This window comes from Perognathus longimembris, chromosome 2, assembly GCF_023159225.1.
Source record: "Perognathus longimembris pacificus isolate PPM17 chromosome 2, ASM2315922v1, whole genome shotgun sequence".
NCBI classification, from domain to species: domain Eukaryota; kingdom Metazoa; phylum Chordata; class Mammalia; order Rodentia; family Heteromyidae; genus Perognathus; species Perognathus longimembris.
The window spans coordinates 70,323,864-70,348,361 of NC_063162.1; the positions used below are offsets into that span (position 1 = coordinate 70,323,864).

Genomic DNA, 24,498 nt, shown 5'->3' on the forward strand with positions numbered 1-24,498 from the left:
TATTTTGTTTTGTGGGGTTTTTTGTTGTTGTAGTTTTGCCTGTCCTGGGGCTTGAATTCAGGGCCTGGGCACTGTCCCTGGGCTTCTTTTTCTCAAGGCTAGTGCTCTATCAGTTGAGCCACAGCTCTATTTCCAGCCTTTTTGGGTTTTGGTAGTTAATTGAAAATAAGAGACTTTCTTGTCTGGGCTGGTTTTGAACTGCAGCTCTCACATATCAGCCTCCAGAATAGCTACAATTACAGATATGAGCCACCGGCACTTGTCATACACTACTTTGTTAAATAACAACTCCTTTTACAACTACTTAAAGAAAAGTTTAAAATGTTGGGGCTGGGAATATGGCCTAGTGGTAGAGTGCTTGCCTTGTATACATGAAGCCTTAGGTTCAATTCCTCAGCACCACATATATGGAAAAAGCCAGAAGTGGCTCAAGTGGTAGAATGCTAGCCTTGAGCAAAAAGAAGCCAGGGACACTGCTCAGGCCTTGAGTTCAAGCTCCACAACTAGAAAAAAAAAAAAAAGTCTCTTGGCCATTCTCATTTCTTTCTTTAGTTTTTTTTTTTTTGCCAGTCCTGGGCCTTGGACTCAGGGCTTGAGCACTGTCCCTGGCTTCTTTTTGCTCAAGGCTAGCACTCTGCCACTTGAGCCACAGTGCCACTTCTGGCCATTTTCTATATATGTGGTGCTGGGGTATCTAACCCAGGGCTTCATATACACCTAGGCAAGCACTCTTGCCACTAGGCCATATTCCCAGCCCCCCATTCTCATTTCTTCATCAGAGAAGTCTCTTTTTAAGTCATTAGCCCACTTTTTGAGGGGGCTACTGGTTCTTTGCGGTTTTGTTTTGGAAGAATGTAATTTTTTCAGTTCTGCATATATTTTAGATATGAGGCCTTTGTTCATTTTATGGCCGGTAAAGATCTTTTCCCAATCTGTGGGTTTTCTGTTGCAAGCTATGTCCTTTGCCCTGAAGAAGTGCTTCAGTTTGATGCAGTCCCATTTGTCCATCCTTTCTTTGATTTGTCGCATTTCTGGGTCTTTGTTAAGGAAGTTCCATCCTGTGCCAAGGAGCCCAAGTGTTTCTCCTACTCCTTCCTTTAGTGTTTTCAGGGTATCTATTTAAATTTCAAGGTCTTTGATTCATTTGGAATTGATTTTGGTGCAGGGTGATATATAAGGATCTAGTTTTAGTTTGTTGCATGTGTTGAACCAGTTTTGCCAGCACCATTTGTTAAAGAGGCTGTCTTTCTTCCATCCTATATTTTTAGCTCCTTTAAAGAAACGCAAATCAAAACAATATAGAGATTCCATCTCACCCCCGTAAGAATGTCCTATAACAAGAAAACTAACGATGACAAATGTTGGAGGGGTTGTGGCCAAAAGGGAACCCTAGCTCATTGTTGGTGGGAATATAAACTGGTTCAGCCACTCTGGAAAGCGGTATGGAGATTCCTCAGAAAGCTAAGCATAGAGCTCCCCTATGACCCAGCAGTCCCACTTTTGGGCATCTACTCAAAAGACCACAAACAAGAACACACTAAAGCCACCAGCACAACAATGTTCATCGCAGCACAATTTGTCATAGCTAGAATTTGGAACCAACCCAGATGCCCCTCAGTAGACAATGGATCAGGAAAATATGGTACATATACACAATGGAATTTTTGCCTCTATCAGAAAGAATGACATTGCCCCATTTGTAAGAAAATGGAAGGACTTGGAAAAAATTATACTAAGTGAAGTGAGCCAGACCCAAAGAAACATGGACTCTATGGTCTCCCTCATATGGAATAATTAGCACAGGTTTAGGCAAGTCACAGCAGAGGATCACAAGAGCCCAATAGCTATACCCTTATGAACACAAAAGATGATGCTAAGTGAAATGAACTCCATGTTATGGAAACGACTGTTATATCACTGGTGTAATTACTTTCAACATGTGATGTGAAACCGTAGCTTCTATTGTTGATGATGCTCTTGCACTATCTCTGTATCTTATCTGAGTACACTGGAAACCGTGTATACAGGTATTAGAACTAGGAAACTGTAAGGGAATACCAAAATCGAGAGACACCGAGTAAAAAAGACAAACGATTACAAAAGCAATACTTGCAAAACTGTTTAGTGTAAATCTACTGAACAACTCATGGGGGGAAAGGGAAAGGGAGCAGGGAGGGGGGGAATGAGGGAGGAGGCAACAAACAGTACAAGAAATGTATCCAATGCCTAACTTATGAAACTGTAACCGCTCTGTATATCAGTTTGACAATAAAATTAATTAATTAATTAATTAATTAAAAAGAAAGACAAGTTTAAAATGCAAATTTTTTTTTTAAATTCCATCTCCAATTAACCAGACTAGAGGCACAGTTTAAGCTAACCACAGGCAAGCAAAATGAGCTCAACCCTCACAACTGACCAAAAAAAAAAATCAGACCCAAGTTTGTGATAGGTAAGTAAACTCTCTTGCGCAGGTGTGCACCTAAGTATATACTATAGTTCCTTCCTTTTCCCACTTTTCTCTCCACATAGGCCATTTATCCTTAGCTCCTAAAGAGGTTTCACAGGCATTCAACAAACCTGGCCCAGCAGCACCAAAAATGAATGTTTCTATCCATTTGTGGGACCATGCCAAGCATAGAACAAATCCCATATCTTATTATTAAACCACTGTACACAGAGCATGTTCCATCAGAGCTCTGAGCCAAACAGGCTCCATGAAGTGATCAGAGGCTTTCTGAAAAATAAAAAATAAAAAAATAGGTGTTATAGGACCTACAGGAAACTACCCAACTGCAATATAAGGGGGAGAAAGAAACAGAGCCATAGACAAGATGTAAATAAACGTGTGAAATGAGTTATAATCAAACTGTATTTTCAAAAAGAAAAACACGGTTGAATCAATTTATCATTAGTAAAGCTCTCCTTGCTCAACTAATAAGTGAGCCATTCAAAATCATATACAAAGTATATATATGCACATGTGTGAAAATAAGCAGTGAGACTTGTTAAGGTTGATGTTGGAAATGGGGAGAGGGGATGAAGGAAAGTGATAAAATGGTGAGCCTGATCAAGACAAACTGTACAATATGGACTTGTACAACTAATAATGCTAATAAAAATGTGAAATCAAATGCTATATCCATATTGGTTATTTATTCAATGTAGAAATGATGCTTAATGCAATGTCAAAATCTATGGGTGAACTAATTTGGACTGTTTATTATTATTATTATTTCTTCTTCTATTTCTACCTCCCTTCACTCCTTCCTTCCTCCTTTCCTTTCTCCTTCTCACTTTCCCTTCCTTCCTTCCTCCCTTTCTTCACTTCTTCCTTCCTTCCTCTATTCTTTCATTCATTCATCCTTCCTCCCTCCTTCCCATTTTCCTTCATTTCTTTCTTATCCTTCCTTCCTTCTCCCTTTCCATCTGTAGCCTTTCTGTTCTCCTTTTCAAAATTTTCTGTAGGTTCTAAATGTAGACTTTTATTTATCCTATCTTGTTTAGAAGATGTAGACTGGGTACTGTAGCTCAACAGTAGAGTACTGGCCCAGCATGTGTGAGGCCTTCAGTCTGTCACTAAATAATTGATTGAAAATGTGCCTATATGACAAATACCCAGGAAATGATGAGAATACATAGAGAGAGAGAGAGAGAGAGAGAGAGAGAGAGAGAGAGAGAGAGAGAGAGAGAGAGAAATGAACTCACTCCATAGGAATCCCACTGTAGCAGTTTTGTTTTTGTCTCCCTGTTCCCATGACAACATGTCATGGGCATCTGTACTCATCATTCCCTGAGATTGACTGAAACACAACAGTAACCTTTGATAATCTCAGAAAATTTTATCTCAACAGCTACTTTCTGAAACACAAATCCCATTCTTAAGTCAGTATTTATAATGAGATGAGTCAACCAGGAATGGAGTCCTGCTTCCCTGCTTCTTGCGAAGATTGTGAGCTTTGTCCCTCTATTGCTCAATCCTCTTCATGAAAGCCCTGGCCCCTGCTTACCTCTGCGGTGTCTTCTTGGGCATTGTGCCTTTATATTCAGTATTCTAGACACATTGACATTTTCTTAGGCTTCAAAAAGTATCTGGACCTTTTCTACCTTGAGGCCTTAGCACATGGCAGCTCTCTGCTGATTTGCCTTTTGCCTGGTTCATTGCATGGCTGACTACTTATCCTTCAGGTCTGCTTAATGCCCTCCTCCCCACCCCACCCCCAAAAAAGGCTTTCCCTAATTACCCCATTTAAAGCATGCATGCTCTCTTCTATGAGTCTCTACCACAGTAATCGGTTTATACTTCCATAATAAGCACAATTTCTTAATATACAACATATTATTTGGGGGGGGGTGAGTGGTGGTGAGGCTTCAGGTCAGGAGCTCTTGTTTGCTACATAGGTGCTCTACCACTTGAGGCACCCTCCCAGTCCTAACACATCATATATATGTTTACCTGGTTTGTAGAAGGACTCTAGCACTGGAGTGCAAACTCCTTCAAATCAAGAACCCTATCTGCAATATTTGTTCTGAACATCCAGCATGCTAGGGACATAGAGAAACTCAAAAAGTACTTGTTTGGAGGTAGAAAAAGGATGTACAGGAGGAAATAAGAATGTGGTTATTTGGGCATTTACAAATCTTTCATTGTTGTTATTTCCACTGTAGACTACAGAATACCATACAGAATAACAAATACTACCTGCCAGTCAGAATATTTTGCAAATTTAGAGAGATCTGTGTCCTTTCTTGTCCCATATGCCCTCCCTACTTCCCAAGGAGAATCAGTCCCTGAAATTTAGTATTTTTCATTACCTTTTATATCCATATTTAACCACATATGAGAGTATTACTAAAATCATATAACACTGACATAATTTTAACTTTTATAAATTGTGTTATTCTGCATATCATCTTCAGCAATGACTTTATTACTTTCATTTCTGACACTTTAGAAGTTTGTGAAATGTCCTTTTCTTTAGATACATACTGAGAATGGATACAGAGTACACTCATATACCACTCACAAGAGCTAGAGGAGTGGTTTTGCATCACTGTGCTAATGTACAGTTTCCTACCAGCTGTGTTTGAGAATTCTCTTTTCTCATTCATGCTCCATACCATTGAAGTTTTAAATGTCTGTCAAGTTCATGCATATGAACTGGAACACCTTCATTTAATTTAAATATTACTAAGATTGAGAAACTTAATTTCTTTAGAGTTTGTCTATTTTTTAAACTCCTTCAATTTGATTGGAAAGATTTTTTAATATTCTGTATACCAATCCCTTGTCAGTTTTCTTAAGAGTCTATGATTTGTCTTCTTGCTTTCTGTAGTACTCTCTGACATACATTTTAAATTACAACCAACAGTCAGGTTTGTACTTTTTGTGTATTGTTTAAAAAATTCTTCTCTACCCTAAAAGTTTCACTTTTTACATTTAGGGCTTAAGTCAATCTGGAAAATTATTTTAGTGCATAGAACACTAGTTCGATTTTATCTTTCTCCATAATGATAACAAATTATTTCACCATGTATTTCTACAAAATCCATTCTGTAAATCTTAGTATCTAGTAGGATGTATCTGTCTATCATGTCCTTCTACAATTTTTGTCCTTTCTATAACTTTTTCTTTTTTGTACTAAGATCAGGACACAAACTTAGTATCTGATGCTTTCACTCAATAGCACTCTACCACCTGAACCATGCCTCCAACCCCATCTCCTGGCTGTTCTAACATATGTATGCTTTTCTTTTGTTTCATAAGTAGAACTCACAGACCTTTTCTATTTACAGCTAAAGAGAGGATCTGATTCTTTTGAACATTCTCTCTGAATTGAGTCTGAGGTCCTCATGAGGCCCTAACCCAAGAGGACTGAAGTCTGTCCATACAAGGACAGATATAAGCAACATACCATAAAGAAATTCACATTCACATAATTTAAAATGGCATTTTTCCAAACCCCTTTAAAAACAGAAATTCTTACTAAAATATGTACACAATGGTCCCACCACAAACTTTGTCTAGTTTATAACAGTTGTTTATCTGTTATAAAAGAGTATTATGAAGAGTAATAAAGTGAGCAAAAAAGAAATATTTGTGTGATGGACAGAATTCTTACAGCTAAGTTGTTATAAGTGATAGCATGCTCAGAGAATGAAAATGAAGAAACATTTAAAATTAAATCAATAGGGGAAGTGCTTTTCTAGTTCTAAAAATTACTAAGAGGTGAGAAATGGTTGCTTTTATTTATTTCTTAAAGGTTTTCTAGCTGGCTGCCTGTGGCTCACACCTATAATCCTAGCAAGCTACTTACAAGACTGAGACCTGAGGATCATGGTTCTAAGCCAGCCTAGGCACACCTATCAAGAGACTCTGATCTCCAACCACCAAAAAGCAAGAAGTGGAGCTGTGGCTCAAATAGGCCAGCCTTGAGCAAAAAAGCTAAGGAACAGGGCCTAACTCCTGAGTTCAAGCCCCAATACCAGCACCAACAAAAAAATCTTCTTAAAGATATAAATATATATTATTGTTGTCATTATGTTTAATGTACTAGGTGAATTTCCTTTGGTGTACCCCATGTGGTTACTGTATATGATTTTGGTACACTGGCTATTGTATATATGCTTACCTGAACTAGGGAAGGGAAAGAAAAATGAGGGAAGGTGTAACAAATATGACAAGAAATCTACTCATTACCTTATTATGTAACTGTACCCCCTCTGTACATCACCTTGTCAATAAAAGTTAATAAAAATAAAAATTAAAAAGAAGTAAAAAAAGATATAAATATAGAGATACATAGATCTAGATGCATCCTTTAAGAGACTCTTTCTGCTCAGTGGCTCACAGCATACACTGCTTGTTCCCTCAGTGACTCCTAGAGAATGATAGCTTTCTAAACACTGCCCCCTAATGTGCATGCTCAGCCTCCTCTGAGAGGATAAGACTATACAAATTTTTTAAACAAATAAATCAGGTCCTTCCTACTCTGAGATCAGTTTAGCATTTGTGCAGACTAGCTTTCAACCATAGTGCTGTCAGAATGCATTAAAGTAAATCTTACAAGCATTCTAATATTACTCTCATCAGTAGTAAGGCCAACATGTGAGTGAGAACAGATGACCTGGGCTTGGAGAGCACTGGCAACATAAATAATTCCACTGGGAATTACCAGAAGGGTGTAGAATTCTAGTCATGACATATGCAACTCAGCCTTACTGAAAGGTTTAAAAAGAAAGGCAGAATAAAATTTTAAAAATTATAAACAAATGATTAGCAAAAAATAAAAATAAAAAAGGCTAGGCTTCTACAAAAGAGATGAGCCTTGCTTTACAGCACATAATGTCACAATTCATAAATGACTGTTTCTTCCAGGGAATTGGTTGAAATTTAGACTTCCTGACTAGCAAATTTGTTTATTACTCTCATCTTTGCAAATGTGAATAACAACAAATGAAAGAGGATGACAAAAATAATTCTCAAGTAGAGAGCAGTGTGTCTTATAATCACAAAATCCATGCCAGCACTACACAATGATATGTCTAAGAATGGAAAGCTTTGAGTCACTTAACATTAATTTGAAAAGCCTGAATTTTAAATCTACCTGCTATTAAATAGCTGTGTGATCTCAGTCCCCTTAGCCATTCTGGACCTGTTTCCTTATCAGGAAATAAAGAAAAATGAGCTTAACAGAAGTCATTCTAAAAACTGTCAGGAAATGAGAAGGGAACTAATAAAGGATGCTATTTCAGACATTTTTCTGCCCATCACCTCCTCCTTCTCTCATCCCTACCACTGAGAACCATACAATCCATTCATTCTCCACTTAGCTAAAAACTGCTGGATCACATAATCTTCCTCCAATGCTCTTTGCTGCATTAAAATATAGAATGTGAGAATTACAAGAAAATAATCATAAGTGAACACCCAGAAAACTTGGATCCTAACCATAGTTCATTTCAAATGTGAACCTGTATGAAATGTAACAATTCCCAAATGGATGAGTATTTTATTTGTCTGGATGATGTGATGAGCGCATTTTACCTTCTAAATGCCTGCCAAACTTATGGGTATAAAGTGAAATCTTATTCTGGCTTTAATTTTCATTTGTCCAAACACTACTGACATTGAATAAGAACTATATCACCATCCATTTATATTGGGCTGGATCATGTAGCTTGCTTTGACCAAAAGAATGTTAGCAGGTATGATTTTTAGCACAGGACTGAAATGTGCCTGTGACACAGCACTCATCCTCTTGAGTGCCCATCTTTCAATCTAAGGAGAGTATGCATTTGGTAGCTGTTAATCCAAGAAAAATAAGAGCTGTGCAAAGCAGAGCAGGCCCCCAGCATACACCTGGGAACCAAATGTAACTTCTCTGTATCAGTTAATCTCAACTGACCACGAATCTAGGAAAGAGAAACAATCTGTCATTTTTATAAGGCTTTTTTTCACTGATAGCAATAGAACAATTTAGAAGATAATATGTTACTGTTCTCAAATTTCCATTGGATGCCGAGATTTAAAAAAAAAAATCCCCCTATCTCTATTACACATAAATAATGGCATATAAATGCTAAAATAAAATTGATTACCGACCTAGAAAACAGCCTATTTTAAAATAATAAAGTAACGAAAAGGTCATTTATCATGCACAGGACTTGCTCTCTCTCAACACAATTCAGGACAGAAGTTAGGGATTATTACAACTCTCCATCCTATCTGAAACAATAACCAAGCAAACAGCACTTATGGATTGCTTTATATGAAGATACTTCCACAAAGATAATAACACTGTGAAAAATATTATAATATCTCAAGTAACCTGCGTGTACTCAATAGGAATGTTTTTGTTATTTCATAAATAGTATTTTTAAAGAGCATCCATTTTGTAGCTTTTTACAGTAAAATAAGATTTTCATGTATTGATTTTAAGATAAATTTACTGAAACATAGAAGTAAAGTTTTTGCTTAGTTCCGTGTGTGTGTGTGTGTGTGTGTGTGTGTGTGTGTGTGTGTGTGTGATGGTATCAGGCCTTGAACCCAGCACGCCTCTCTCTCAGTTGACTTTGTTACTCATAGCTGGTATTCTACCACTTGAACCACACTTCCAGTTCAAACTTGATTCCTTTCAAATGTACTAGTTCCTCTCTCTGCATTAGGAAAAGACCTCTGGAAAAATAAACTGAGTATGTACTTCATGGTTCAAACTCTTTTTGGTAGCTCAAAGCAAGAAGCATTATAGGTATGGTGCCATGGATAATCTGTAAAAGAAATAAATTAGGCCAACCATGTGCTTCCAAGTATCCTCCGAAAGTTTCTTTGAAAAAAAGTATAGTTGTGCCCTTATCAATAAAAAGAGAAATTTAGAGAAAACGGCACTTATTTAAAACCCTCTAGTCAAGTTCTGATTGCTCATTCATTGATTCAAAACATTGCTGTTGAGCCCCTACCACTATGGACTCTGGATATAACTGGGAATAGAGTAGGCGCTTGCAGGAAAAGAGATAGACAACGTGGACAAGACTCCAAACTCAATCTTAAATGGTCATCATCTGGACTGAAATAAATACACCTAAGTTGTGATCTAAAGGTAAATGAGAGACAGGAGAATAGTATCCCAAGAAATGGGAATTCCATGCTAGCAGCTTTGCAAAGGGAGAAGGGGAAGGAGAGAAGGGAAGGAAAAGACGAGGAGGGAGAAGAGGAGAGAAAATTAAATTTAGAAGATGCAAGTAATTAAAGTCAATATATTTTTGTTTGATTTGTTTTTTGTTTGGTGTGTGGGTAGGTGTATGCGCACACAAGTGCACATGCGCTGGTCCTGGGGCTGGTCCTGGGGCTTGCACTCAGGGCCTGGGCACTGTCCTAGAGCCTCATTGGCTCAAGGCTAGAGCTCTACCACTTGAGCCACAGCACCATTTCCAGCAATTTCTGAGTAGTTTATTGGAGATGAGAGTCTCACTCACAAACTGGCTTTGAGTCACACACAATCCTCAGATCTCAGCCTCCTGAGTAGCTAGGATTATAGGCCTGAGCCACTAGCACCCAGCTCTATCTTGTTTGAACTGTCCACAAGTTTAAATAAAACTATCTGCGAAGGTTAACTTCTAGGTTTCCCCATTTCATTGACAATTGCTTTTCAATTCTCCTTCTTGCTATGTCCAAACATCTAGTCTGCACTGAGCTCCACCCCATGAACTCTCTATCCCTCTCAGAGGACCTCACTTAGGCTTCATATTTGCTTACAGCTATCACACCTTCTTGATACTTAGCTCCAAACCCTTCCACTACTTCTCCACTTGAAATCTAGTAGTGATTTCAAGTAAGACACATCCAAAACCTGACTCTTGACATTTTTCCAACAAAATATTCCTCTCCAGGATTCTCATTTCAGGAAATAGTAATTCTCTTCTTCTAATATCATCCTAACTCTACTCTAAGGCTTGTTGTGATCTAGTTGCAGATCCTATCCCTTTATCTGGAAAATACAATGAGAACCCTATTTCCCTTCAATTGCCAGCACCACCACTGCTCTAACTCAAGCCACCATCATCTCTAGCCTGGAGTAGTTCAACAGCTTTGTAATTGTGCATTTACTTCCACCTTTATCCTCCACAGCCCATTTGCAGGACAGTAACTAGGAAGATCCTTTAAAAATCAGTCAGATCAGTGCTGGGGGTGTGGTTCAGATGATAGAGTATCTGTCTGGCTAGCACAAAGCCCTGAGTTCAAACCCCAGTGCTGCTAAATAGTAATAGTAGTAGTAGTGGTGGTGGTGGTGGTGGTGGTGGTGGTGGTGGTGGTGGTGGTGGCGGTAGTAGTAGTAGTAGTAGTAATATAAAATGTCAGATTGTGGGCTGGGGATATAGCCTAGTGGCAAGAGTGCCTGCCTCGGATACACGAGGCCCTAGGTTTGATTCTCCAGCACCACATATACAGAAAACGGCCAGAAGCGGCGCTGTGGCTCAAGTGGCAGAGTGCTAGCCTTGAGCGGGAAGAAGCCAGGGACAGTGCTCAGGCCCTGAGTCCAAGGCCCAGGACTGGCCAAAAAAAAAAAAAAAAAAAAAAAAATGTCAGATTGTGTAATTTTGCTCAAAACTCTGTAGTTTGCAAACTTACTTGAGTAAAGCCAAACTCCTTAAGAGTAGCCCGTGGGCCTTTTATGGCAATAACCTTCATCTCCCATGGGTTTTTAACTCTTATACTTGCTCTCACAGCTTCAGTCACATCGACAGTGCTGGTCCCCAGCCTCATCCATCACATTCTTGCCTTGGGTCCTTTGTACTCACTGCTTATCTTCTGAAACCCCTTTGCCAGTATCTATATGCTTCACTGCTTAACTTTGCTCGAGTCTCTCCTCAAGTGTCCCCTACTCCATGAAGCCTTCTCAACACCCAGTATGAAGTAGTAGTCCTCCTTACTCTGCTTTATTTTTCTCCTTACTCTGCTTTATTTTCCTCCTTACCTCCTCTCTCTACTGTATACATAACTCAGAGCCGGTGGCTCAAACCTGTAATTCTAACTATTCAGGAGGCTGCGATTCAGAAGATCACCGATCAAAGCCAGACCAGACAGAAAATCTTCAGTAAACCAGTTGGACTGGAAGCATGGCTCCAACAGTAGAGCATCATTGTAAGTAAGCTGATGAATCCAAGAAATCTGAGCAAGATTGAAGCTATAAGTTCAAGCCCTGATATTAAAAGGAAAAAAATTATACATATAATATAACATAACATAATATAATATATATGTGAAACCCAGGTACCAATGGCTCACACTTGTAATTCTAGCTACTCAGGAGAATGAAAACTGAAGGTCAAGGTTTAAAGCCAGCCTGGCAGAAAAAAATGCCTGAGATTCATATCTTCAACTAAGCAACAAAAAGTCAAAAGTGGAGCTGTGGCTCAAGTGGTAGAACACCAACACTGAGTGAAAAAGCTAAACCACAGCACAAGGCCTTAGCTCAAGCCCCAGTACAGGCATTATATATGTGTGTATATACATATGTGTTATGCATTTTTATACATACACATATGCTAGAATGTGAATCTGAGTGCACAGATGGGTTTAATTCAATTCTGAGACCAGAATCATAGAATACTATCTGGCAGAGGTTTGGTAGATATTTGGTAAATTAATCAATAAAAACTGAAAATGTATCCAGGCCACAGTGGCTCACATCTGTAATCCTAGATGATATCTAAGGATTGTGATTCAAAATCAGCCTGGGCAGGAAAGTCCGTAAGACTCTTATCTCCGGGGCTGGGAATATGGCCTAGTGGTAAGAGTGCTTGCCTCCTACACATGAAGCTCTCGGCTCGATTCCCCAGCACCACATATACGGAAAACGGCCAGAAGGGGCGCTGTGGCTCAGGTGGCAGAGTGCTAGCCTTGAGCGGGAAGAAGCCAGGGACAGTGCTCAGGCCCTGAGTCCAAGGCCCAGGACTGGCCAAAAAAAAAAAGACTCTTATCTCCAATAAATTGCTCAGAAAGAGCTAAAAGTAGTGCTGTGACTCAAGTGGTAGAGCACCAGCCTTGAACAAAATAAGCTTAAGAACAGTGCCCAGGCCTTGAGTTCAGGCTCAGGACTGGCCAGAAAAAAAACTGAAAATACTATTAATTCTTCTGACAGAACTATAAATAGAATTTCCTATTTTTCTTTTCCTTTTTTAATATAAAAACTGAGACTTGAACTTGCTATCTGACGCTTTATGCTCATTGGCAGGTGCCCTAACACCTGAGCCATGCATGTAAGCCCTAGAATTTCCTATTTTAAGACTTACTTTAAAAAAAGACTTACTTAAATTACTAGATTACATTCTTAGTTAATAATTATTTATAAAATAAAACTAAGTAGCACTATGACATTCCTCCCTGACACACACATGCACATACCCACATATACATATATACATATATACACACACAGGAGGTCCTTGGACCTAAGCTGAACAATCAGTAGGTCTCACAGCCTCCTTTCTCTCCCTTGGCTTGGCTTGACACTCATTAATGTCTTGAGGTAGTTTAAATTTCCACACTGTCTTAAAGATATTATTTCACTTTTAATTTTCCCCTATGTTAGTAACAGTATTTTGTAAACACTTATCCAATACCAATAACTCTTGGCAAATAGTTCAAAGATAATCCTGGGTTAAAAACTCTAGGCAGATAATTCAAAGAACACAAGTAGCCAATAAATATATGCTTCTTGTTCATATAGGTTAATGTTCCCTATAACGGTTACTATTTAGCAATCTAAAAAGCTTGGAGAAAAGCAGAGTCGAATCACTTGGAGAAGGCCAATACCAGAAAAAGGTTTCTTAAAGAAGCTAGCAAAGGCAAAGACTGGAAAAGTTTGGCACTGCTGAGTGAAGGAATTGAAATAAATACCTGTGATAGAACAGTAGACAATGTGAGGAGCAATCTTGTCTACATCTTCATAGCCCAGGCCCATCGCAGACAATTTTCCGGGAATATAGTTTTCCACAAATACATCACAAACAGCTGCAAGCTGAAGGAAGAAGTAAAGATGAATCAGACTAGCTGGGAGCCGTGGCTTACACCTGTTATCCTAGCTACTCAGGAGGCTGAGATCTGAGGATTGAGGTTCAAAGACAGCCTGGGCAGACAAATCCTAGACTGTTATCTCAAACTAACCAGCAAAAAGTCACAAATGGAGCTGTGGTTCAGGTGGTAGAGCACCAGCCTTGACCAAAAAGGCCAAGTGAGAGCACAAGGCCCTGAGTTTAAGCTCCAGTACAAGCCCTGGGGCCAAATAAAGAGCCAGACTTCTTAAGAGACTTTCAAACTTTCAGCAGCTTTTCACACATTATATAATTGTAATTTCAATATACATAATGAATTCTGATTTTATAAGAGGTCAGAAAAGTCACAGGAGATGAAATAAATTTAGATGAACATAAAAATCCTGGTTACTTTAAATCTTTATTGTCATTAAAATAGTAGCTATTAATTTGTAAAAACATGGAATTAACTAGATTCTTCTCCCTCCAAGTTCAAGAAATGTTCAGGCTACACTGCCCATACAAACATAGTGTCACAACAATGGGTAGAATAATTAGACAATAAGTACATAAAATATAAGAAAAGCATCTTTAGAAACTACTCAATAATTTAAGCTTGGAGTATGGATCAGTGGTAGAGAGCTTGCCTAACACACATAAGGTCCTGGGCTCAATTCCTAACACTGAAAATAGATAAATATGTTAACTAGTTGTTAAAATTTCATTGGCATTATCAACAGATTTAGATATATGCATGCAAACATACATACACACACACACACACACACACAAAACATAACAAGTAACACTGTAAATCAGGAGTGGGTGAAAATTTTCTATCAAAGATCAAATATTTTAGGCTTTCCAGGCCACATATATCCTGTCACATATTCTTCATTCTGTGTGTGTGTATGTGTGTGTGTGTATATATATATATCCCCGCATGCAAACATGGCAAGTACTAGAGCTTGAACTTAGGGCCTCAAGCTCTTGTTCAGCTTTTACTTATTACTGGTGCTCTACCACTTGAGCCACAGCTTCAGTCCAACTTTTTGCTGGTTCATTGGAGATATAAGCACAAGGATTTTTCCACCCAAGCTTGCTTTGAACACAGTATATTTACTTTAAAAGGTGAACCTACATTGTTGAGTGGAATTTATAACAAGAGTCTTAAAACACTTTTATTCTTAGGTTCAGATCCTTAACTATAACATCAGTAATAAGAGCCTTCTGTAAAGAATAATGTACCTCTTTGATGATTTTCACCCCTTGTGGATCCTTGATATTAACAGCTATGCTCTAAAAATAAAATAAATTAAAATGTTATTATAAAGGCTTTACTAGTGGTAGTTCAGTATGAGTGACATTCATACGTTAGTTTCTCCCTTTAAAGCAACTTACTTTGTTCATGAGGAAATAGTTAAATAATCTTTACTGATTTTATTTACAGCTTGGATAGACTAGGATGATAAGGATTATAATGAAGTTTTTCAGTAGTAATACCAAGTGTTAGGCAATTAGCATTCTTTAAAAGGGTAACAACTGAAAGGAAACAAATTATTTCTCCTTCATAAAATCATTTGTATTAATATTTTCATGTTTTAAGTTACTTAATAGAGAAGGAAGATTAGGAGAAATTTTATTTGACATTTGGTGAGTGAATATTTGAAATACTAGTTACATCTACAAAAAGTAATAAGCCACAATATCAAAAGTTTGGTTATTACACAATAAAATTATACAAATACAGCAAAAAAAGATATCCTTACTTTTTTATTTCGATTAACACTGAGAAAATATGTACTTTCTGTTTGCACAAAAGGTGGACCCCAAGTTCGTGTGTCATCACCAATTCCTAGGAATGAAAATATGCACTGTTATAAACCTCTGAGACGTTTCATCCATCAGGCTGCCTCACAATTGCTACAGATCACATCAGCCCTGGGGCTCCTCAGCCCGCAGTGGCTAGGGAGCTCCTTGGAACTGCCCAACCTTTTACCTTTCTGGGTTAACCACTAAGTCCTCCCATATCTCTTTTCAACTAAGTTGCATCCTTGAAAGTTTAAATCCAAAAGGACAGTTCCTTCTGGCAATTCTTTTTTTTTTTTTTTTTTTTGCCTTAAGATTACTCTATTAATGGCATTGTAAATATAACAAATACAGCCTACATAAGAGTATCAAACATTGTTCCAGTAAGAAGCTCAAGAGTACAGTTAGGGCTACCTTAAGAAATGTAAGGGGGCTGGGGATATAGCCTAGTGGCAAGAGTGCCTGCCTCGGATACAGGAGGCCCCAGGTTCGATTCCCCAGCACCACATATACAGAAAACGGCCAGAAGCGGCGCTGTGGCTCAAGTGGCAGAGTGCTAGCCTTGAGCGGGAAGAAGCCAGGGACAGTGCTCAGGCCCTGAGTCCAAGGCCCAGGACTGGCCAAAAAAAAAAAAAAAAAAAAATGTAAGGACATTGGCTTCCACTATTACATCAGATGAAAAAAAAATCAAGGAACAGTTTTCAATACCTGCTATGAGTGAACAAAATCATTTCGACAAAGAACATTATATTTAAAAATACTCAAGTATATTTAAAGAACCTGTTCTCATACAAATTAGTAATCTAAGAAATGGTTCTTCATCTGTATTAGGAATTTAGTAAGTATTTATTGAATAAATGGACTGTATGGATATGATCTACTTTAATTTGTGCTTTTTTAAAAAGTTCTTTTAATTAAGAACAGTAAGTAAACATCCTGAAGTTCTCACTTTGTTCAAGACCATAAGCCTACAGTGATTATTATAAACTACACATAACAAACCAAATTAATATGCATTCATCATCCTAGTTTAAAAAAAAACTATGGTAATGCAGAACCAATTCTAAAATTAACAATTATTGGGCTTCAGTTATTTGTGATTGGATCAAGAAAAGGGGTCTGAGGCCTTGAGGTTTATATTCCAAATATCAAGTATTATCTTGGGGGTCCACATACCACCCCACCCCAGTAGACATTTTAAAACACTGATAAAACAGTACCACCCTAAACACGCCCGATCTCGTCTGGCAATTCTTTAGATTTAATGAATGGTAAACTTCAGGTAGGAAGATTACTATCAACTTTTAGCAAGCAAGTTGTTCAGCTCTTTCAGTGTCTCTTAGAAAATATGGAGTCTGCAGGGCTGGCAATGTGGCTTAGGGGTAGAGTGCTCGCCCCACATGCGTAAAGCCCTGGGTTTGATTCCCCAGCACCACATACACGGAAAAGAAAATATGGAATCTGCAAAAGTTTCTTGTTAAAGACAATTTAAATCAGAAAAATGATGTGAGTCTTTATGGTAAAGCAGTATCTGAGGCTAGGTACATAACAGTGGTTAATAATTCTATAAAATCCATAACAACAAACCAGAAACATCTAAGTAAGTTACCCAATATAAAATGTTAATAATTTTAACTACTACTTGGGAATAAAATTTTAGTTATCTAGGTCTTACTTCAAAGTAAAAGTCTTAAGTGGCATAGTGGCTTACTTCTGCAATCCTAATTACTTAGGAGATAAATTGAGAGGATGAAGATTCTAGTCCTACTGGAGCAAAAGATTTTAAAGACTTCATCTCAAACAAAGCTAGATATAGTGGCTCATGCCTGTCATTTCAATAAGGTAGAAAATGTACATAGAAGGATTGAGGTTCAGACCAGACCCAGACCAAGAGTGTGATCCTATTAGAAAAATAATCAAAGCAAAAAGGGTTGGGGAAGTGGCTCTAGTGGTAGACTACTAGCTTAGAAAGTACAAGGCCCTGAGTTCAAACTACAGTACAATCCCCCAAAAAAGTCAAAAGTATAAAACTGTTTTTAAAAAATAAGATATTTTATTGCACATATCTACTTGGAATGATTCTTAAATGTACTCACCTTTGATTTTTGTAAACTACAGTCATTTAAATGGTATAATCAATCCAATAGCCATTAGATTTTGCTCAAAATTGGTCAAGTAAAAACAAGCATTATCTATATAAGAGAAGAGAAAGGCAAGAACAAACTCATTTATTAAAAAAAAAAAAAAAAGAACTAACAGAGTGCACAGGACAAGAGAAAAGGCTTACCTCCTGTTAGGGAGGTAAACCAATAATGACACAAAGTATGAACTGCTAATTACCAAAAGGTTAGGGTTAAAATGCACCTCTAGAGTCCACAAAGGGAATTGCCCAGTAAGAAGCCAGCCAGTGGTTTCATGGAAATGTGTGTGTGAATCTGGCTCTTCAGACAGGAGCTCTCAAGAGAGTTCCAGAGAATCCAGCGACCTCTTTTTTTTTTTTTTTTTTTTTTTTTGTCTTGGGGCTTGAACTGTGGGCCTGGGTGCTGTCCCTGTGCTCTTCATCTCAAGGCTAGTGCTCTACCACTTGAGCCACAGCACCACCTCTAGTTTTCTGGTGGTTAATTGGAGATAAAAATATCACAGACTTTCCTGCCTGGGCTGGCTCTGAGCCTTGATCCTCAGATCTCAGCCTCCTAAGTAGCTAGGATTACAGGTATGAGTCACCAGCACCCTGCTAACACTCACATTTTTCAATGTCATGATTCATTAAAAGGAGGAGAAAGGGGAGGGAAACGAGATGCCAGGTAACAGCTAAAATTTGATTGTTTCCATGTTTGCATTCTTCTCTCAGGTAGAAATGTCAGAAGTCTACGCTGGAGGCCTATAAGATCGCTCTCTCTTTCTTTCTTTCTCTATTCTCCCTCTTCCTCTTTTCCTCTTCTCCTCCCTCTCTCGTCTGCTATCCTCTCTCTCTCTACATACACATATACACACACACACATCACTTTTTTGTAAGTTCCATGACTTTATTCATATTTCACGTAGCTTTAAACTGGATTAAAACAGCACTTGAATACATATAGTACACTTTAAAAGATGCTTTACTACCTATCTACATGATATATAAAACACCCTAATCATTAACTTGTACAGCAAACAAAAGGGCAGAGAATGAGGCAAGATGCAGCTGGAGGAACACAGCTTAAGTTCTGCCCTTTATTCTTGGAATACAACAGAGTTTTAGAGAGGCAGAAAGATCCCCACAAACACCACATGGTAGGTAATGCAAGGCTAAAGGTCACAACCTGTAAAACAGGAAGCCTGAGAAATATGTTTTATTTGACCCACACAAAAACTTTACCTGGTCTTTCCACTTTTATAACTTCTGCTCCAAGATCTCCTAAATTCATAGTAGCAAAAGGTCCCGCCAGTACCCTGCAATGTAAACAATGATAAAGGACCATCTGGAAAAGTTCTGTATTAATTGTTCTCTTAATAGTCCATCAGCACATATCTGCTCAGATAATGCAAGTAATAATCAAAACTGTTAGAACTGTAATTTGGCCATTTGTATCAAGGTAGGTTTGCAATGGTATAATTCCTTCAAACAACTAACTCATAGGTTAACAAAATGAGTATCAAGAAGCTGAAGCCTGTGTCATTGGGACTGGGGTGAGGTCAAGGTGAAAGGGGCAGACAAATATGAAAAATGGAACCAGGTAACTTGAGGGGATGGGAGAGCTGAAGAAGACTGATGGAAGGGGCAACACTGATCAAGATGCATTATACTGATAAGTAGACAGGTTGAATTGAATTTAGAGAATTTTAAACTATTTTAAGCCAGGTGCCAGTGACTCACACCTGTAATCTTGGTATGCAGGAAGCTGAGATCTGAGGATCATAGTTCAAAGCTAACCTACCAGGAGTCTGTGAGACTCTTTTCTCCAATTAACCACAAAAAGAAAACCATTAAGTAGTATTGTGGCTCAAGGGGTAGAGCGCCAGCCTTGAGGGAAAAAAAGCTCAGAAATAGCATGTAGGTCCTGAGTTCAAGGCCCAGGACTGGCAAACACACAAAAAAGTACTATCTGATTTTTATTTTTAACATATCACAAAAAGTTCATGACTACTTCATAAGTGTATCTTTTAGAATAATTAGCTTCCAGGAATTTTTATTTTCTTTTTTAATTCCTTCCCCCTTTCAATGTAATCATCTCCTTATGACCCAAAACACAAACTTTTTGAAAGAAAAGAAAAACTCAGTCACCAAAACATAGATAAGCCAAAACAAACCTTGTTAAATCCAGAATTTTTACACCTTCCAATGGCTTCGAATAGTCAGTGCCTGGCAAAACACAGAAGAAATATTTGAAGAGTATTGATTACTAATATTCACAGTAAAAATACAGAGTTCTGCATATCCTGTTGTATGTAAGTTCTATTACTATAAAAACTAACAATTTTTTAAAATTCTGCATTATATGTAACAGGAACCTTGGCCTGACTCTGTTGAAAAAGAATATCTAAAAATGAAAACTTCTAATAACAGACTAGTCCTAAGTAACAGAGTCCATAACTACACTGGATATATTTTGTCTGGGGAAAAAGTAAAAGAAAACTAAACAGGGACATCTCACATTTAGGATAAGGAAAGAAACAATGCATAGCTGTATGTATTTGTTTTCTCAAGACAGGAAGGACACTATGAATCATAAAAGTATATTAAAAGGTTTACTATCATTTGTATATTTCCCTTTCTCTACTTTCCTATCAGCTAAAAATATATCAATGTAACTTTTTATAGTTTCAATCACATTAAGAATTCATTGAACACATTTAACACCAACATTAAGTCACAAATTTTAGCCAAATGGTCTACACACACTAGATCATGATGACTAAGACCAAGCTGAATTCATGTTTAAGTACTCATGAGACCAGATGTGGTATGGGCCTGTAATCATAGCATGTAGAAATGCTAGGCAGGAAAATCAAAAGTTTGAGGCCAGGTGGGTGCTCGTGGCTGTACTCCTAGCTTCCCAGGAAGCTGAGATTAGAAACCCAGCCTGGGCAGGAAAGTCTGTGACACTCTGATCTCCAATTAACCACCAAAAAGCTAGAAGTGAAACTGGCTAAAATAGAACACTAGACTTGAGCACAAAAGCTCAGGGATAGCACTAGGACCCTGAGTTAAAGCCCCAGGACCAGCACCAAAAAAAAATTTAAATTTGAGGCTAGTCCCCAGTCAACCCAGAGAGCCTTGAGAAAAACATAAATCACTGTTGATTTAAGCAACTAATTTTTGGTGTGGTTTTTCATACAGCGTTAAATAGACTAACACAATAGCTATAACAGAAATAGCCTTCTATAACAGCCAATGATCCTTTTAAAATGTCAGACACAAAATAGTCTCTGCCCTGCTCAAAATCTGCTAATAACTTTCTACCTAACTATCTGGCTGCAACCAGCTACCTGTATAACTTCATTTCCTACAACTCCCTTCTCCCTCTTCTCTGGCTGCATAAGCTATCCCTTATCTGATCATGTTTTAAGGAGTATGGGAAAGACACAGCACTCAAACACCCCTTCAAGAAAGGAAATGTTGCCCAGCACCAGTGGTTTACGCCCGTAATCCTAACTACCCAGGAGGCTGAGATCTGATGATCCCAGTCAAAGCTAGCCCAGACAGGAAAGTTTGTGAGACTCCTGCCTCCAATTAACCACCACCAGAAAACTGAAAGTGGTGCTATGGCTCAAGTGGTAGAGCACTAACCTTGAGCTGAAGGATCAGGGTCAGCACCCAGGGCCAGAGTTCAAGCCCCAAGACGCCCCAAAAAAGAAAGAAAGAAAGAAAGAAAGAAAGAAAAAAAGAAAGAAAGAAAGAGAGAGAGAGAAGGAGGGAGGGAGGGAGGGAGGGAGGGAGGATTGCCCACATTAAGAGAGTGTAATCATTTACAATCTCCACTGTCAATTCAATCAGGATTCACCTCAACCTACCTCAGCTGAGAGAGCACCCCATTTCCATGGCAGCCCCTAGTTAAATGGCTGAGCAAAACAAGGAGCATTAAGAAGGCCTAAGACTTTGTCCCACCCAATATTCAACTGCTTTTGCAGCACTCCTCAGGGAAGTAGCCCTGATACTCTGCTGGGGGAGGCAGCAACTTCAACAGGTCAGCATTTAGGTTGAAATACACTCTCTACCTCACTGGATTTCCTTCCCTCACCTCTCACAGGGGTTACTTTCTCACCCCACCCCACTCCCCATAAATCTGCTTTTTATTTTGCAAGTCCTGGGGCTTAAACTCAGGGCTTGAACACTGTCCTTAGTTTCCTTTTGCTGAAGCCTAGCACTCTACCAGTTGAGCCACAGTGCCACTTCAGGTTTTTTCTATATACGAGGTGCTGAAGAATCGAACCCAGGGCTTCATGTATATGAGGCAAGCACTCTACCAGTAGGCCATATTCCCAGCCCCAAATCTGCATTTTTGATGGTCTTAATAAATGATTTCTGAAGAACTCAAATATATAGGGCCTTTGCATATACTATGCCCTAGGCCTGGAACATTCTTCCATCATGTATATTTGCATGTCTTCTCCCTTTATTTAAATTTCTGCCAGATTAGCAGACACTCTCGGAGACCTTGCCTAACCATTTTACTTAAAACACAGTCCCCTCTGAATCTCTATCCCTGGTTGACTTTTTTTTTTTTTTGCCAGTCCTGGAGCTTAAAACTCAAGGCCTGAGCACTGTCCCTGACTTCTTTTTGCTCAAGGCTAGCACTCTACCACAAGCCACAGTGCCACTTCTGGATTTTTCTATATATGTGGTGCTGAAGAATCGAACCCAGGGCTTCACATATACTAGACAAGCACTCTACTACACTAAGCTACATTCCCAGACCTTGACTTTTTTTTATGCTAGTATCAGGGCTTGAACTCAAGACCTGGGCACTATCCCTGAGCTTTTTTGCTGAAGGTTAGTGCTGTACCACTTGAGCTCTACTTCTGGCTTTTGTTGGTTAATCAGAGATTAAAAAAAAAAGTCCCACAGACTTTCCTGCCCAGGCTGTCTTTGGATGGTGATCCTCAGATCTCAGCCTCCTAAGTATAGGATTACAGGCGTGAGCCACCGGCACCTGGCCTAGATGTGCAACATTAGGAATTGTTCATCTGTTTAATGTTAGCAACTTTAATGGGTGTATAATGGTTTCTCATTGTGGATTTAGTTTGTGTGTCACTGATGACCAATAATATTGAACATTTTTTCATAGATGGCCATTTAATGAAGCAAAAACTTTTACATTGGATTCATTTAATTAACAAGAGGCAATAGAATTTTATTATCTCAGAACAGACCCAGAACTTCAAGAATACATTCAACTCAAAACCAATGAACAAATTTTAAACAGTTAAGAGCATGAATTCTACTGTGAGATGCCTGGGCTACCCTGATCTACTATTTACCACCTAAGTGACCTTGAGCAAGGCAACTTTGCATCTGTGAGCTTCCCTTTCCTCGTAGGGCTTACAAGAATTAAATAAAATGTCATATGTACTGTGTTTAGCACAATTTCTGGTCTATAGTAAGCGTTCATTAAAAGATTCTACTACTATTGCTATTGTTATCATCACCATCATCATCATCATCATATATGTTATACAACCATATCATCTAGCAAAGCAAATAATTTAAAATTCATATTTGAAAAACAGAAAATAAAACACATGATTATTATTGAGAACATTATCGAGTGGTTCTCAACATTCCACTTTTTTTTTTAAGTGTGTGTTTGCATGAATGGCAAAAGGCCAAAAGAAAAAGTGTATTTGCAAAAGAAGTGAGAGGGTGGGCAGGAGTGGGGGATAATCCCACAGGAGAAAACAGTGGGAGAAGGCATGAAGAGTGATTTGATTTGTTGAAATATAACTGACAGCTTGTACAACTCTCCGTCTGATTTGGCCTCTAGTATAGAAAGCTATTATGATGCTACAGCTGAGCAACCATGCAAAGAAGTATAATTATAATGAAGCTGCTATCAGTTCTTTGCTTGCCAGAGCTGCTTGATAGAATGCCTCTGGTACCTGGCCCCAGGGCTTCCACAACTCAAATAAACTTGAGCAGCACCAAAGTGGGGATAATTGACAGATGCCCACACAAGTGGCTCCGTAATTGTGGTGTCTCTCTCCACTTGTACCAGGCAACACAAAGTTTGAAAAGCAAAGTCCTAAAACAAACTGATCAACTATTCATATCAAATAGGAAATGCGATACATACCCAAAGGATTATTTGCTATTTTACAAGAAAATTTACCACAAGAATTTATGAGTAAGAAAACAAAAGGTAGACATCTATCAGTGTGGGTACACCTTTAATCCTAGCACTTGGGAGGCTGAAGCAAGATTGTGAATATGAGGCCATTCTGAGCTACCCAGTGAGCTTTCTGCCAGCCTGGGATACACAGCAAGTTTCTGTCTCAAAAAACCACAATTAGGAGGATAGACATCTCTTCAAAGTGCGCTTTCCTGATTTGCTGAAGATTCACACAGAACATTTGGCAGGGTATTTTATTTATAACATGAGTTGGAAGTCATGGTTTTCCAGGCATTAGTGGCTGACATCTGTAATCCTAGCTACTCAGAAGGCTGAGATCTAAGGATCTCGATTCAAAGACAACCTGGGAATGAAAGTCCGTGAGACTCTTCTCACCAATGAACTAGCAGAAAGTCAGCAGTAGAGCTGTGGCTCAAGTGGGAGAATTTCAGCCTTGATAGAAATAGCTCAGAGAAAGCACCCAAGCCTTGAGTTCAAACCTCAGGACTGGCACACACAAAAAGAGTAATGAAAGAGGTTCAGTCCCTAAAACATAGTTTATAGGTAATTTTAGAAAGGGAGTTCATCTTGAAGAGTAGTATCCTCTGGAAGACATTATAGTAAAATTACGTTATGTAATGAATATTATTATTATGAGTGTTCATATTTCCTAGAGTACTAGGAAATAGTTTTCCATTTCTAGGTTTACAGGAAATAAAGAAACAAGACTTGTGGCAAAACAGAATAAGAGAACGTTGTGGATTCAAAATCATTTCAGTGTGTGTGTGTGTGTGTGTGTGTGTGTGTGTATTACTGGGACTTAAACTCAGGGTCTCATGCACTC

General features: G+C 38.5%; 1 protein-coding gene across 11 annotated transcripts in view; it reads right to left on the bottom strand.

Annotated features, from left to right (window-relative positions):
* The window catches only part of Sugct (succinyl-CoA:glutarate-CoA transferase), a 546,711-nt gene that overhangs the window by 512,087 nt on the left and 10,126 nt on the right, over nucleotides 1-24,498 (bottom strand). For all 11 annotated transcript variants that reach the window (XM_048339429.1, XM_048339424.1, XM_048339423.1 and 8 more), the window contains exons 2-6: nucleotides 19,636-19,687; nucleotides 18,704-18,777; nucleotides 15,303-15,388; nucleotides 14,782-14,832; nucleotides 13,400-13,520 (exon numbers count right to left, since the gene is read on the bottom strand). In XM_048339429.1, coding sequence (XP_048195386.1) covers nucleotides 13,400-13,520; nucleotides 14,782-14,832; nucleotides 15,303-15,388; nucleotides 18,704-18,777; nucleotides 19,636-19,687 — 384 coding nt within the window. The remainder of the gene's footprint in view (nucleotides 1-13,399; nucleotides 13,521-14,781; nucleotides 14,833-15,302; nucleotides 15,389-18,703; nucleotides 18,778-19,635; nucleotides 19,688-24,498) is intronic.